This window comes from Microtus pennsylvanicus, chromosome 4, assembly GCF_037038515.1.
Source record: "Microtus pennsylvanicus isolate mMicPen1 chromosome 4, mMicPen1.hap1, whole genome shotgun sequence".
In the NCBI taxonomy this organism is placed as follows: Eukaryota; Metazoa; Chordata; class Mammalia; order Rodentia; family Cricetidae; genus Microtus; species Microtus pennsylvanicus.
This window is the reverse complement of record NC_134582.1, coordinates 131385253-131401857: the sequence shown is the minus strand read 5'-3', so window position 1 is coordinate 131401857 and position 16605 is coordinate 131385253. Positions and strand designations below refer to the sequence as shown.

Genomic DNA, 16605 nt, shown 5'->3' with positions numbered 1-16605 from the left:
CTCAGTGTGGGGCGGAGCCTCTGAGCCTAAAATTGTGTATGATTGGCCAGCCTCGGGGTCCACATTCTTCGGTGGGCAGATCCTCGCCCGGAGCCGCGTCTGGGAAACTGTTCTCCAAATTTGGGAAGTGTCAGGCCGGGAGGGGCGTGGGGTTGGCCGGATTTGGTGTGCGCCTGCGCTGATCGCCGGGACAGGGTGTGTTCCTCCTCTCTGAACCTGGTTTTGGCTGATCGAGTGCATCTGACGCCACCCGAGTTTCCCCTGCGGGCTCCCACGCACACCCGCCAGCTGTTGCCCTCTGTGGTAAGTGCGCGGGGTCCGGGCCCTCCCACTCAGGACTCCGCGGTGATGCCCACGCTCCCTCAGACTGCCCTGGAGACCCTGGCCTCTGTCCTTCCCTTCCCCTCCCGCCCCCACTCTCCACACTCTTGCCATCGCCCACGTGCTTTGTTGTCCTTTGCTGCAGAACATGTCTAAGTCACTGAAGAAGCTGGTGGAGGAGAGCAGGGAGAAGAACCAGCCGGAAGTGGACATGAGTGACAGGGGCATCTCCAGTATGCTGGATGTCAACGGCTTGTGTAAGTTCTCGGATGGTTGCTAAGTTTGCTAAGAAACTGCACTCCTGGGAGGCCACTTTCAGAAGGCTCCCATCCCACCTCTGCTTGTAAACGTCACTTGTCGGGAGCCTGGCTCAGAAAGTTTGCAACCACAGTTTGTTTTGCTTGGACTGGTAAACCAGATGAGAACCGCACAGGAGGTGTGCTGCAGTTCCTTATCAGCTGTTGAGGTGGCTTCATGACTTCGAAGTTGATTTTCCATGCAGTGTCCCTAATAACCACTTATATTTTTAATTTGGAAGTCACTTGACTCTATATGGATCATGAGTCAGGGACACTCAAAAGTTACACGATTAGTAAGACTTTTAATGCCAGGAGTATTTTCAACCCTTCCCCTTCATTATTTATTTCGGGGCCATTCTCCCATTTGTGTTCAGGCTTGCTCACTCCTGTCCTCCAAGCTCACCGCCATCTTGCCTCCGGTTGAATGTCCCGTTTAATCAGGGTGTTGTTTTCAGTCTTAAATTTGTGTGACACCTATTTTATTGTGTTAACTCATCTGTAAAACTCAGTTCAAGTGGGAATGGCCATGCATTCCATTGCCTGTGCCCCTCTGGCAGGAGGGACCTCTCCACATCTGGACAGTTGTCACCATGTGTGAATGTTGAACCAATATTGCCAGATTTTTTTAAAAAAATAATCCCTAAATCCAAGTTTTTGTAGATTTTAAGTGTTGGGAACTAATTGTGCCATTTGAAAACACTTTCTACATGAGACACAACACTTCTGCAGGTTGCGTGTGACTTCGTTTAGACCAGTGGTTCTGAACCTTTGGGTCCCGACCTCTTTGGGTCCCTATTAGATATCCTGCATATCAGATATTTACATTACTAATCATTACCGTAGCAAAGTTGCAGTTAGGATGTAACGACGAAATAATTTTATAGTTAGGGGTTACCAAAAAAGTGAGAATCTGTATTAAAGGGTAAGCAGCATTAGGAAGGTTAGCAACCACTGATTTAGACCCTCATAGTGTTTAGCAATTGACAGTGGTGGGACACACAAGGTCGGACTCTGACCATAAGTGGACCCTTTCACGAATCCGGCAACCAGAAGATATTGAATAAACTTTTCTGCTTGAACCTGATCAGTCAGCTCTCCCTGCCTCGAGTCTGCTGTTTCCACCCTTTCCACATGTAGCCTGTTAACTTGATAGCCAAGTGCAGACATCACAGACTGTGAAAAGCCTTCTCTTTCTTCCTCCTTCTGTGAAACTGGCCTTCCTTCAAGGAATAGATTACATCGACTTTAATTGATTTATTTTTTCATCCAATAGCCTCTCTTCCTCATTCGATACCAGGAGAACCAAAGATGGGCAGTATTCATGCTTGTGTTCTTGAGAATAGTCTGGACCACAAGAGGTGCTCTGAAATGCTTGAGGAATGAAGCAGAGAATGGTGGGTGGAGTTTATGAGTTCCTGAGAGCCAGAGCAGATGCCACAGCAGAATCAACTAGAGGAACTGTCCAGAGAGCTTAGAGATCTGGTGGGGCACTTCCTAGGCATGAAGAGAGTAAAATCGAGTTTACTGTGGGTTTATCGTCTGCACTGGGGCCACAGGGGGCCAGATGTTGACACAACATTATGTAGAGTCCTGCTTTGACATAGGTTTTAGCATCTTAGCATCTCGACAATGTCTTGACTTGCTCGATACGTGGTTCATTTTGGTACTGAGTTGGCTATTGACAATATAGATGTATTCCCATTGCTTTGGCCCAGTTCTGGTGATCATGAATTTTATTTGGGTCCCACTGCAGTAGAGGAAGGAGAGGCTAAGCAGAAAACAGGGAACCTGGTACATCTGAGCCCTGCACACTCCCTAGTTCTCTGCCCATGGCATCCTTCCCTATGGACTGAAGTGTGAGTCAGAATTGGGCAGAGCCATTTTATGTTGGTTTGGAAGATGAGAATCCATGTAATATTAACAAATGGCAAGAGTGGCTTAGCTATTTCAATCCAGCTCCATTATCTCTTTGAAGCTTTGGCTCTTACTGTAGAAGAAAAGATAGCCACTTGCTTCCTGAATACAAAAAAAATGCTTCTGGCTTAGCACTTGGGGGTAATAAGCCAGGTCATCCTGTAATTGCTCAGACCAGAAGCCGAGGGAGAACACTGGGACTTCCTGGAAAGCTCAGTGGATATTTGGAAAATGTCACCCTCTCTGGTGGTGGTGGTTTAAGGAAAGGCTGCATATATTGACTCCCTGCCATCAGGACAACCTGGAAGATTCTAGAATGTTCACTGGATGCCTGTTCCTAAACTGGCTCTATCTATCAGCCATTCCCTGGATAGGAGCTCAGTGGTCAAGCATTTGTGTAGAGTGTGAGTTCTGGATTCATCCTCAACATCACAGGAACACATTGAAAGCGGCAATCAGTTAGCATACAATGTGTGTGATGTGGCAGGGTTACTCTGAGCTTCCTGTAGGAATTCCCATACTTTTTTGCTTACTGAAGTTTACCTGCAGCTGTGACATTTTGTCTGTTAGTGTCCTGATTAAACACAGGAAACAAACTAACGTTTGTTGTTGACTGTTTTGTATCCTAAGCTTTCCTTTTTATTGCCTTTACTTTCATTTCTTAAAAATAATTTAATGATTCAGCTTTGAGGATAAGAAAGGAGGGTTTGTATTACCCTGAAGCATTTGAAATGTTACTTTTTCTGTTTGGGGGGCAGTAGAGATGATGAATGAGCACAGCAAAGTGTTTTCCTCAGATGGGATGAGTTACCTTGTTTCTTTTCTGAGTCTCTCTCCTGTAGGCCAGAATGGTCTGGAACTCACCTCCTTTTGTAGCTGAGGAGGACCCTCCTGGGTTTCTTTCCCACGTGCTGGGATAGCAGGTGTGTACCCCCACTCGTGGTTTATACTGTCTTTGAGAAATGAAGAGAGGGCTTCCTGGTGCTGGGCAAGCATGTGCTAACCTCCTTCCATCTTCAGCAAGTAGGTTACTTTTTGCAAGACGCTTTGCGCTTATATCACACTCTTCTGATGGGGAACAATTTCAAGCAGGAGACCAGTGCAGAGACTGGGGACGTTCAAATCCTACCCTGGGACATTCTTAGGAGCCAGAATTTGAGGTGAGTTAGTTTGGTTTCAGATTCTTTATCTTCCAAACGTCAAGATCCTCCTTGTTGTTTGGAAATTCAGCCCCGCCCCTTCCCCACCCCTTACCCCCTCCAGGCTTCCTGAGACCGCTTTAGTTTTAAATCCGGAATGCATTTTGAATGCAGACGTCAGCAGAGTGGCAGTGAGCTGAGCCCGGATCCCCTGTCCTGATTAGCTAGACTTCAGTGCACCACCTCTGTCCGACATCGCGGTTTTGTGTGCTCCCTTTGAGAACATAGATCATCTGCCGCCTTTGTGACTTGGGTCGCTATTCTTTTGAACTTTGTTTTATTTCATCTTTTAAAATTCTTTTCTACCTAACATGTTCTCCTTAAGTTTCCAAGTGTGATTCTGCCCAAAGCCAAACAAATCAAAGCACGTTGTTTGTTTACTCCATGGAAATCTTTCGCTAGAGCACCCACCCGTCTTCTCCTGCTTGATAAGATTGCATTTAAGGCTTCCCATATGAACTTCCAATAGGCCAAGGATCCCACCAGTGGCCACAGGGATTTTGTAGGAGTTTTTTTTTTTCTCCTCTCATTTCTTCTTTTTAAATATTTTGTGTCTTTTTAATATCTTCAAGTTTCTTTTGCGAGTGCTTGAAGCATTTTCAGCCTTTTCTTGTTTTACAAGTTAGATTAAAATGTTTTCCAGATAAATCTCTAAAATGTAAACTGGGGCGGGGGTGGGGTGGGGGGTGTCTGTCTAAAGCAGTGATTCTCAACCTGTGGGTCGCAACCCTTTGGGAGTCGAATGATCCTCCAGATAGTTACATTACGATTCATAACAGTAGCAAAATTGCAGCTGTGAAGTAGCAATAAAAATAATTTTATGTTTGGGGTCACCACAGTGTGAGGAACTGCATTAGCTATCGCCTATTGAAATCTTTCAGTTTTGAAGTTGGTGGACAGGCCCAGCTTTGTGTCTGGAAAGTGCAGGGATACCCATTTCCCTTCTGTCTCCTGCTGAGCCCCCCTTTTTCTGTCAAAGCTGTGCAGAGAATAGATGACTTCTCTGACAGTGACTTCATTCCCACGTCACCTCCTCCAGGAGGCTTCCACCAGCCCCCTCTGCCTCTGGGAGGCTTCCATCAGCCCCCTCTAGCTTGCTGAAGAGTCTCCTCTGTTTAGTGTAATACTAGGGGAAAGTTTATGAAGTGAAGAATGTTACTGCTTTTTGGTAACATTTTTGTTTGGAAAGTTTTTCTTTTTTGTTTTTCATACAGTATGTTCTGATTGTGCTTTTCCCTCTTCCACTCCCTCCCCCTTCCTGTTCACTGAATTCCACACCCTTTCTCTCTCTCTCTCTCTCTCTCTCTCTCTCTCTCTCTCTCTCTCTAAAAAATTTAGCATTTAAAACAAAATAAGTCTAACAAGCACAAAAACCCAGAAACTCATGCATCATGGCCAGATCTTCCTGGACACAGGCCTCCTCTGACGTGTGGTTAATCTACCCACTGAGAAACCACTGGAGAAAATGAAGCCTTCCTTTGCAAGCAAGTGTAAGTTGAAGATACCTTCTTGCTTAGAAGGGGGAGCCTGTGTCCCTGCCCCCTCTCAGCACTGGGACCTCATGTGTCTTGAACCTGTGTTAACCCTGTGCGTGCTGCCATGGTCTCTGTGGGTTGCTGTGTGTCAGTCCTGCTGTGTCTGGAGGGCACTGTGGCCTTGGAGTCCTCCTCCAATTTAGGACCTTACAATCATTCTGCCTGCTCTTCTGCCTTGCTCCCTGAGCCCCCAGCCCCAAGGGGAGAGGTTAGAGGAAGACATCACACTCAGGACTGAGTGCTGCAGCAGCGCTCCCTGATTGCACATTGTCCAGTGTGGGACCCTGTATTAGCTCCCATCTACTGCAAGAGGAAGGTTCTCTGATGATGACTGAGCTAGGAGCTGATCTTTGGGTGTGGCAGAGTGTCACTAGGAGCCATTGTGTTGTATGTTCTTTTAGCAGAACTCTGGTATTTAGTTTTCCTTGGACCAATGGCCTATTCAGTCTCAGATTCTTGGCCACCCATCTCACGGGCCTTACCTTCAACTCTTTGTGCTGTTATCACACCAGCCTATCTCCTAGGCAAGTCTCCGTTGTAGGCTGCAGTTTGTGCTGGACTGATGTTTGCCTTCCTCCTCTGTTGGTGTGCTGAGCACCTTTCAGGACCATGAGCACTTACCAGTAGGGGTGAAGGCTCTGGACAGGCACCAGCGCACCTTCTCCATATTTAATGAGATAGATATGTAGGACTCTTTTTAGCAATAGGATCTTGCCATCAGTTCGTGGAGAGCAACCCATAGCCTCAGCAGTAGCCTAAGATATCTGTGGGTTTACATGGGGCCCCTGACAAAGACTCAGATATAATCCATTCCTGACACCGGAAGCTTCGCCTGGTGGTATAAGGTTTCTAGTTAGGGCATTGTCTTCCATTCTTTGGCTATTCCACTTATTTTCTTTATATTTGTATATGTTTTAGGAAGTCCTATAGTATAATGGCCCTTAGTGATAGTGTCCCTCCCCATATTCCTTCCCTCACTCCTCTCTTCCATTTTCCTCCTCACTTCATACTCTGCTCTAGTCCCTCCCTCTCCCATCTTTCCTTAACAATATATTCTCTTTCCTTTTTTTTGGGAGATCCTCTCACCCCCCCCCCCCGCCAGTCCCTTAGTAGGTACCTAACCGCTGTGGGTATATGATATGGATCACAGCACACATCCACACATAAAGAACTTACAATATCTTTCTATTCTTAGTTCCCTCACTCAGGATGCTTTTTTTATAGCTTCGCTCAATTAGATGGGAATTTCATAATTCTGTTCTTTAAACAGCTGACTAGTATTTCACTGTATAATTGTGCCACATTTTGACTATCTGTTCATCAGCCGATTGATAGCTAGGCTACTCCGGCTGTTATGTACAGAGCAGCAATGAACGTGGATGAGCAAATATGTCTGTAGTAGCATATAGAATGTGTTGGGTATATGCCCAAGAGTGGTAGAGCTGGATCTTGAAGTTGATCTACAGATTTCTGAGGAGCCAGCACACGGATTTGCATAGTCCATAGTGGCTGCACAGGTTTGCATGCCCACAGTAGATAAGTAAGTGTTCCCTCTTCTTTGTGTCCTTACCCAGCGTGTGCTATCACTTCTTTTATTGATCTTGACCATTTTGACTGATGTAAGATGAAATCGCAAAGCAGTTTTAATTTGCATTTCCCTGGTGGATAAGGATGTTGAATATTTCTTTAAACATTTCTTACTATTTGTGTTTTTTTTCTTTTGAGAATTCTCTGCTTAGTTCTGTTGCCCGTTTTTAAAATTGGGTTCTTTTCTTGAGGTTGTTTTAAACTTAGTGAAGGGATTTTGAGGCATTGCAGCAGACAGTAAATCAGGGAAGATGAGCGGCGGCCATGGCCCTCCAGAGAAGTTTCTCTCAGAGCTTCTAGAGGGGATAGTTTGCAACTATCAGGACAAGATAGATCTTCTAAATAGTTTTTCTGTTTTGTTTGGAGTTTTAATATATATGTTAAAATGGTTTATACACATACCATTAAATTCTATAAATATTTTATTAAGATGAGGAATGAGGCTAAAGAGAAGATGTGTCGTTTTTGGTATGACTGGACCTGTAATGGTATTTTCTATTAAGTGTTTGATACTTGGGCTCCAATTGGCAGTGACATTTTGTTTTGTTTTGTAAATAGATTGTCTACGCAGCCCAGGCTAGATTTGAGTTTGTGATCCCTCTGCTTCAGCCTCCCCATATGCTGCCATGCCTAGCTGTGGCACCCTAAGGTGAAAATCTAGTAAGCAGACAAATCAACTGTCTGCTCCGAGCCTCATCTTCCTTCCTTGTATATAAACTGGGAATATTTAGTCTTTCTTTCCAAGGGCCTGCAGAGTGCCCAGTAGACACTTTGTATCTACTCAGCCTATTTCCCCAGTCTGTTTAAAGGGAATCCTTAAGAGTAGTGCCCAGCATGAAAATGCATTTAGTCAGTAGCTGCTGCTACGTGACATATGATTCTCAACTGAACCTGAGCCACAAACACATCGCCGCTAAAGTCCTGTGAATGCCCCACATTTAGAACTTTATTTTCTTGTATGTATATTTGTGTATTTGCTACAGCATGTGTGCTACACGACAGTTTGCTGGGGTTGGGTCTCACTTCCTACCACGCGAGTCCCAGGGACTGAACTCAGATCCTCAGACGTGGGGGCAAGGGCTGTTATCCGCAGAGCCTTCTCGTCATCTCACGCGAGTCCCGGGACTGAACTCAGATCCTCAGACGTGGGGGCAAGGACTGTTATCCGCAGAGCCTTCTCGTCATCTCACGCGAGTCCCGGGACTGAACTCAGATCCTCAGACGTGGGGGCAAGAACTGTTATCCACAGGGCCATCTTGTTATCCCACGCTGTTATTTTATAGTTGTTCTGTGATTGTATAAAAATTTACAGTAATGTTTATGACCCGGAAGTGTAAGGGATGGTGTGTTTCCAGTGTTTTTTGCTCAGTGGTCTCAGTTTCTCACCACCCTGGCACTCTCTATCCTGTGTCCTCTGTGCCTTAGTCAGAAGCAGCTGTGTCCTCGCACTGGCAAGTTCAGAGTAGAAAGTAGACGGAAGTAGAAAGTGATGGTCCAGGAACGGATGGGGGCAGGGAGGCTGTCCACAGGACTTCAGCTGTGATATGTTTGTGACTCGGGTTGTGTTGAGAATCACAAATGCACCTTAAGAACCTGACAAGCTTTCAACTATTAAAATGCCTTGTATCGAGTAGCAGCTGCTGATTTGAATGTGTCTTTATGCTGGGCACTACTCTCAGGGATTTCTTTTATATTGAATCTTTATCCCGTGATACATTAATATTTACTATATTAAGACTGTACAGAGTGGTATTGGATAATAAAGCAGATTTCCCCATAAAAACCATGCCGCTCACTGCTTTGCCATTGCACCGGCTGTTAGGAGAATGTGGATCAGTGTGAGAGCTGGTGTGAATAACACCTTGAAATAACCTTTGATTTGTCTTTCTATTTTCCTGAAAGAAAGCCCTGTCTCTGTATGTGAGATCTGCTAAGACACCATAAATGCTGGCGGTGACTTTGTGGCTGAAAAAGGCCTCCTGCATTTTTGGTTAGGGAATTGGCACAGTTTTTCCATTTTTCAAAGCCAAATGGCTGAGGAATGGCCTGACTGTGTCACAGTTTGACCAGCAAGGGTCAGTGTTGAGCTGCTTGGAGAAGGCAGTGTCTCATTGATCTGCTGCTGCTGCCTTCCTGGTTGCTTTGTAAGCCTCTCACCTCTCCTTTTTGTACCACCTAATGGGGTGGGGAATCTCACCCATGGTAAGATTGCGGTCGGAAACATCTTCACCAGGCTTCAAGCCTCCTCCCAACATGCTCCTGAGTGTACGATCCAGTAGACTCCAGCTTATGTGTGTGAGTGTGTGTGTGTGTGTGTGTGTGTGTGTGTGTGTGTGATCATGGAAAACAGTGATTTGGATTTAGAGTGTTGGAAAAGTAAAAAAGAAAAATGCTACCATAACAAAATACCACCATAACAAAATGCCAAAGACTGAGTTCCTCAAACAAGAGAGATGCAGTTTCCCCTAGGAAGTCCAAGCTGAGACGTTAGCGGGATTCATTGCTGTGAACCATCTCTGCCTGGCTTGCAGGTGCCTGTTTTCTGCCTCTGTCCTCAGACGGACTTTCCTCTGACCGTGTACACTCCTGGTGTCTGTCTGTCTTCTTCTTCTCTTGAGGACAGTGGTCAGCTTGGACCAAGGCCATCCAACCTCTGCATTTTAACTCACTTAACTCTGTAAAGATGCTCTCTGCAGAGTCTTCTTTGAGGGACTTCGAGGTCCAGGCCTAGGCAGGGATTTGGAGCACATGATGCCATCCCTACTGTCTGCAGTGGAGAGTCTCTCTGAAATGCCCCTGAGTGTTCTTGTTTTCCTGACACCGTTGTGTGCACATGGTCTTTACCAGCCTTTTGGAGATGGGAGGGGCTGCAGTCTGTGGCTGAGGTAGTAAGTGTGGAATCGAAGCATTGCTCTTTAGTCCTGTGTTAGATTGTTTTCCTGCCCTGCCAAAAGATGACAGGCCTGGGGGGATGATGAAGAGACATTTCCCAGGGCTGGCTGGGGCTGCCCTGCCTTTCAGGGTGTTCAACTTCAGTTTTCTTTGGGTTATTTTATTTTTTCAAAGTTTTTGTACTATATGTTTTGATCATGGTCTCTCCCCTGCCCCAATTACACTTAGATCTGTCCATCTACCTACCCAACTTTATGTTCTTTCTTTCTCAAAAAGTATGCTTTTGTGTGTTGTGGGGAGGGGATTAGGGTTATTGGTAATTGAACCAGGGGCCTCCTGCATGCCAAGTAGGTAGTCTGCTACTGTGCTATAGCCATGGTCACGTAATTCTCAGTAGCCAGGAGGCTTGGACTTACTCTGTCACCGGATAGGCCTTGAACTTCACTGTGCTCTGCCTTAGCCTCCTGAGAGACGGATTAAGGGCCTGCCTCTCCATGCTTGGCTCCATTTCATGGTTCCCTCAAACACCGTGTTAGGCTTCTACAATGTGTGCCTCCGGCCAGCTCAGCCCCTGGGTTTGCACAGTGGTTGCAGAGAGCCGTGCTGGAGAAGACCCAGAAGTGGTGTAATCACTATCTGAGCAGGGCCAGCTGGCCTGTTCCTTGCTTTGAGGTTTCCTGAGAAACCATCAGTCTGCACCGAGTCTGATGACCACATGTGAGATGTACTGTTTCTTTAATCATTTATTGTGTGACAGCCTTTTCTGTTGTATATCTTAATTCATATTTTTCCCCTGGCTTCAAACTTAGAGCATTGGCTTGTGGCATTCTGTACGCTGAGGGGCTAGAAAAGACTGTTCTGGGAGATTCTGGCTCCTGTGGGACAGAGTAAGCCAGAATGACAGAGTTGTAATGGCCTGTAGCTCTTAAACAATGGTTTGTGACTGCTTTGTGTTAAACGTCCCCTTCACAGGGGTCACCTGAGGCCATCAGAAAACACAGATATTTACATTGCAATTCAAAACATTAGCAAAATTACAGTTATGAAGTAGCAATGAAAATAATTTTATGGTTGGGGGTCACCACAACATGAGGACGTGTATTAAAGGGTCTCAGCTTTAGGAAGATCGAGAACCACTGCTCTCGAAGATCTTTTTGTTCCCACATGCTTCTTTGTGTTCTTTGGACTCAGAATAGCTTTTAATATTAAAAATGAACAGGGTCAAATGAGCAGTATGTATCATCAGACCGTGTGTCTCATTGGGAAGGGAATTTGATTTCTGGGAGAGTCGAGAGCGTACGTGACTCTGAGCCTTGGGAGGAAAGGAGGGAAATGGGAGAGGGGAGAGCAACTGCCAGCCAAGAGGGGCAGCCTGGGCCAAGAGACCCCCTAGAGCATAGAAAAAAGGACCATTTAACCCATGTAGCCGGGTTATATAGGGAAGGGTAGCTGAGCCCCTGGGCTGGAGAATTTTATGGTAGGGGGGCGGGTATACCATTGGTACCCTGTACAGGTAGTTTATGGTAGGGGGGCAGGTATACCATTGGCACCCTGTACAGGTAGTTTATGGTAGGGGGGCGGGTATACCATTGGTACCCTGTACAGGTAGTTTATGGTAGGGGGGCGGGTATACCATTGGTACCCTGTACAGGTAGTTTATGGTAGGGGGTGGGTATACCATTGGTACCCTGTACAGGTAGTTTATGGTAGGGGGTGGGTATACCATTGGTACCCTGTACAGGTAGTTTATGGTAGGGGGTGGGTATACCATTGGTACCCTGTACAGGTAGTTTATGGTAGGGGGTGGGTATACCATTGGTACCCTGTACAGGTAGTTTATGGTAGGGGGTGGGTATACCATTGGTACCCTGTACAGGTAGTTTAGGGTAGGGGCAGGGCGGGTATACCATTGGTACCCTGTACAGGTAGTTAATGGTAGGGGGGTGGGTATACCATTGGTACCCTGTACAGGTAGTTTATGGTAGGGGGGTGGGTATACCATTGGTACCCTGTACAGGTAGTTTATGGTAGGGGCAGGGCGGGTATACCATTGGTACCCTGTACAGGTAGTTTATGGTAGGGGGGCGGGTATACCATTGGTACCCTGTACAGGTAGTTTATGGTAGGGGGGCGGGTATGCCATTGGTACCCTGTACAGGTAGTTTATGGTAGGGGGGTGGGTATACCATTGGTACCCTGTACAGGTAGTTTATGGTAGGGGGGTGGGTATACCATTGGTACCCTGTACAGGTAGTTTATGGTAGGGGGCGGGTATGCCATTGGTACCCTGTACAGGTAGTTTATGGTAGGGGGGCGGGTATACCATTGGTACCCTGTACAGGTAGTTTATGGTAGGGGGCGGGCATACCATTGGCACCCTGTACAGGTAGTTTATGGTAGGGGGTGGGTATACCATTGGCACCCTGTACAGGTAGTTTATGGTAGGGGGGCGGGTATACCATTGGTACCCTGTACAGGTAGTTTAGGGTAGGGGCAGGGCGGGTATACCATTGGTACCTTGTACAGGTAGTTTATGGTAGGGGGTGGGTATACCATTGGTACCCTGTACAGGTAGTTTATGGTAGGGGGGCGGGTATGCCATTGGTACCCTGTACAGGTAGTTTATGGTAGGGGGTGGGTATACCATTGGTACCCTGTACAGGTAGTTTATGGTAGGGGGGCGGGTATACCATTCGTACCCTGTACAGGTAGTTTATGGTAGGGGGGCGGGTATACCATTGGTACCCTGTACAGGTAGTTTATGGTAGGGGGGTGGGTATACCATTGGTACCCTGTACAGGTAGTTTATGGTAGGGGGGCGGGTATACCATTGGCATACTGTACAGGTAGTTTATGGTAGGGGGGCGGGTATACCATTGGTACCCTGTACAGGTAGTTTATGGTAGGGGGGCGGGTATACCATTGGTACCCTGTACAGGTAGTTTATGGTAGGGGGTGGGTATACCATTGGTACCCTGTACAGGTAGTTTATGGTAGGGGGCGGGTATACCATTGGTACCCTGTACAGGTAGTTTAGGGTAGGGGCAGGGCGGGTCTACCATTGGTACCCTGTACAGGTAGTTTATGGTAGGGGGTGGGTATACCATTCGTACCCTGTACAGGTAGTTTATGGTAGGGGGGCGGGTATACCATTGGCACCCTGTACAGGTAGTTTATGGTAGGGGGGCGGGTATACCATTCGTACCCTGTACAGGTAGTTTATGGTAGGGGGGCGGGTATACCATTCGTACCCTGTACAGGTAGAGTGTGTTGACACATGTTCACATTCATCATGGACCACTGTGCAAACTCTCTTGCCAATTACTTTTTAAACTCATGGTCCCTGTAATGATGATGATCCAGTTCATGGCTGGAGAAACACACGCAGGGAAACTAAGCAATGCCAGGGCTGCGGTAGAAGTGTTTGAATCCAGGCCCCCAGAATCTAGGAGCCACAGTCTTGGCTTCCTCCGAGCTTTCCTGACAAGTTCCGCACAAACCCTGTGGAGGAGGCAAAGGTAAACGACTAATGAGCACAGGAACTTAATGCCTGACGCGGAGCTGTTCCTGCCTGGGTGGGCTAGTGGCTTCCTATCTGTTTAGGAGTGCATTCGTGGCTGCTGACCTACCCGTGTTCGTATCCTTTGAGCTGAGGAAATCGGAGCTCTTTCCGATTTGCACATGCCTTCTAAAGATGCCCCCATGAACACCTGGTTAAAGACTTCATGCTCTGCATTCAGCGCAGTAGAATTCCAGTGTTCACACTGGCAGCATCTTAGGAGCGCTCCCACTCGTCGTCCCAGCCTTAGAAGCATAGATGAATGCTGCCTGTTTTCTCATGTATACTATTGTGGGGTGGGGAACAAAGCAAAAGAGCATGTTGCAATACGGGCTTCAGTGTGTGCTTGCCTGTATGCTCATCATTCGTATGCAGCTGGTTGTAGACACAGTTAGTTCAACCAGCCCACCACTGAAGTGCTTTGGTTTGGATTTGAAATGTTTACAAAAGGTTTAATTCCTGTCCTGGTGCTTTTGGTGGGTGGTAGAGACTTTAAGATGCAAGGAGACTTTGTGAGAGCCAGTCACTGAGGCATGCCCTTTAAGGGGATTTTAGCATGCGGCCCTTTCTCCTTGGTTTTTCCTCCCCAGCCAGGAGCTCAAGCAGGTTTACTCCAGCCTGAAAGCAATGGGCTGGGGCTGCCTTAGCCACTCTTCTGTTACTGTGAAGAGATACCATGACCAAAGAACCCTTATAAAGGATAGCATGTAACTGGGGGCTTGTCACAGTCAGGAACTTAATCCGTTATCATCATGGCAGGGTAAATGGCAGTATTCATGGCGCTGGGGCAGTAGTTGCTAGTTACATCCTCATCCCCGGGTAACAGACAGAGACTGAGCCTGGCTTGGGCTTTCAAAACTTCAAAGCCACTCCTGCCTGCCCATCCCACCCTACCCTCTATTACATACTTCCCCCAACAAGACCATACCTCTTGGGGCCCCCTCTTATTCAAACCTCCACAAGGGCCAAGCAGTCAGGAACCGAAACCTCCAGAATGTAAACACACATCAACCTATTCTGGAGTGTGTTCATGCACAGTAACACAAAGCTACCTGCCACAGGTATTCTCCAGGTAGAGCTGTTATAAACAGCACCGCCGTGAGCATATGGAGACACGTTTTGGTGAACATATGCGTGCACTTCTGTTGGTTAAATACCAAGGAGAAAATTGCTGGGTGGTGGAATGTGCGCCCATATGCTTTTGAAAATACAAAGTGGGAATCACCAAAATAGGGGGAATATTTGAGAAGTATGCGGCCGACCTGCACTGAGCCCTCTTAGCGTGTACTGGGTTTTTGAAAGGGCACTACCCAGGTCAAACAAGGAAGGCACTTTCTAGAACATTGCCCCTTTCTGAGCAAACTTTTCACATCTCAGACCCCTCTCTGAGAAGTGCCACACTGAGGGGTCCATCTGATTTACACAGGAGGCTTCCAAACATGGCTGTACGTCAGCATCACCCAGGTAAGGACTAAGATTGTAGAGTGCAGTCCCTACCCCGGACCAAGAGCTATGAAGGTCTGAATGTGGTGTCCGTGTCAGCTTTTGCGTTGAAGAGTAAGTTTTGCTTCTGTCCAGGCTAGTTTTGTCATAGTTACTGTAACAAGCTCAGACTACTAACGCCGGGAAGCCCCTTCTAGTTCTTCAGTTCTTTGGACAAGAATATACTCTTTAGTAATTTCCGTGCACTCTGGAGTGTTTTCGCATCCTTCCCTGTTGTTGTAAAATACCTGATAAAAGCAACTGAGGGAAGAAGATTTACCCTGTCTGAGTGACGCAATGAACATACGGTGTCCAGGGCTGAAAAGCAGAGAGCCGTGCACGCAGTCATGTATGCCCAGCTTACATCTGTTCTATACGGTACAGGACCCTGCCCAAGAAATGCTGGTTTTGTATTCTGCCCTATATTTCATTTTAATAAATGTATAGGCTTTGTATTCATTTCCATTTTTCTTTTTTTCTATTTCAAGTTAGTTTTACTATTATAAGTTTCCACCTACTGTTGTCTCTCAGAACGTAGCAGCTCAGGAATAGATGAACCAGCTCAGCCCTCCTCCTTCTGTACTCTCCCTCTCCTGCGTCTCTGAACTTTCTGCCTTGCCCACTCTTGATTCTGGGCTCTGTCTTGATAGGAAGCCCTTGGTGGTCATTTTCCAGGTCCTGGGCTGAGCTTGTCCCAGCCCTCAGCTCTTACTGGCCTTGCGCTGATCTTGGAATGGGCAGCCCTTCCTCATTTGAGCTGCTCTTCTGTCATCTGCTCAAGTTTTGAGTGGACTAAGTCAGCTCCCATGGCGTTCTCTATTCTCTGACTGGTTACTGTTTTGGTTTTCCTTTACCACACCCGTACTGATGCCATTAATATTGTGGCTTTTGTTTGGTTCCGCCTTCCTCTATTTTGGAGTTTGTAAACTGAATTTTTGTAGACTTTGAATTTTCTTTGTTTTATTGGAATCATTTATTTGTGTATGTGTGAGCGTGCATGTATGTCTACACCACACACACACACACACACACACACACACACACAAAGAGGAGGCCCTATGTCACTTCCCATTACTGCAGGCCCTGTGTCTCCCCATCCCCACCCCAGCAAGCCCTGTATCACTCCCTTCCCCCTTATGGCCCCCTTCAATGCAGGCCACCCGCCACACCCTTGCCCTAAGTTCTGGGGGCTGGAATCTTTTGCTTCACCCACTCATTAGCACAGATTATCTGCAGGGAGCTTTTTTCTCTGTTGGCTGTGAGATAAGTCACTTGGAGTCCAGGCTATGCTTTGTGGACAAGAAACCTATAAAGGCTTGAAGAAAACAGCTTTCTTTCCTGTCAGAGTCAGAGGCAGGTGTTGGGAGTCAATAAACACCTCTGTTATACTGCAGAGACCTAGGTTTCTTTCTAGATCCCTTTGTGTGCAGCTTGGGGCAGGTGGCCCTTGGTCGTCCTGACTTGTGAAGCCGATGGAATGTGGAGTGTCTCTGTAAGGGACCTAGATTACCCGTCTCAGTCTCTCTTGGTAAGAGTTACTGTGCAGGGCCCAGATGTGCTGTTTTGTGCTGTCCCATGCTCAATGTCTCAAGTTATTCTGATGTATCTGGGAGACTCATCTAGAAGGATTCCTAGAGTCTTTGCATGTTGATGGTAAACACAGATCTGTGCCTTTGCCTGGAAAGCCAGTTTTACTATACACGATACTCAGCTTCTTGAAACACTGTAACTATGTCTTCCCATTTTCTTCTGGCAAAAGTTATGGCTGTCCAAAAGCCTGATGACATCCCATTTTATTCCCTGTGTAAGCCATTGTT

The 16605-nt window shown here is 46.7% G+C and overlaps 1 protein-coding gene across 3 annotated transcripts in view; it reads left to right on the top strand.

Moving 5' to 3' along the window:
- Rsu1 (Ras suppressor protein 1) overlaps window positions 1–16605 on the top strand; it is a 176638-nt gene that overhangs the window by 965 nt on the left and 159068 nt on the right. Inside the window, exons 1-2 of one of the 3 annotated variants that reach the window (XM_075970521.1) lie at window positions 69–303; window positions 467–578. In XM_075970521.1, the coding sequence (XP_075826636.1) occupies window positions 470–578 (109 nt within the window). In that variant the 5' untranslated portion in view covers window positions 69–303; window positions 467–469. Of the gene's footprint in view, window positions 1–68; window positions 304–466; window positions 579–16605 lie in introns of those variants that run through there. The other 2 variants (XM_075970519.1, XM_075970520.1) reach the window with 2 other exon arrangements.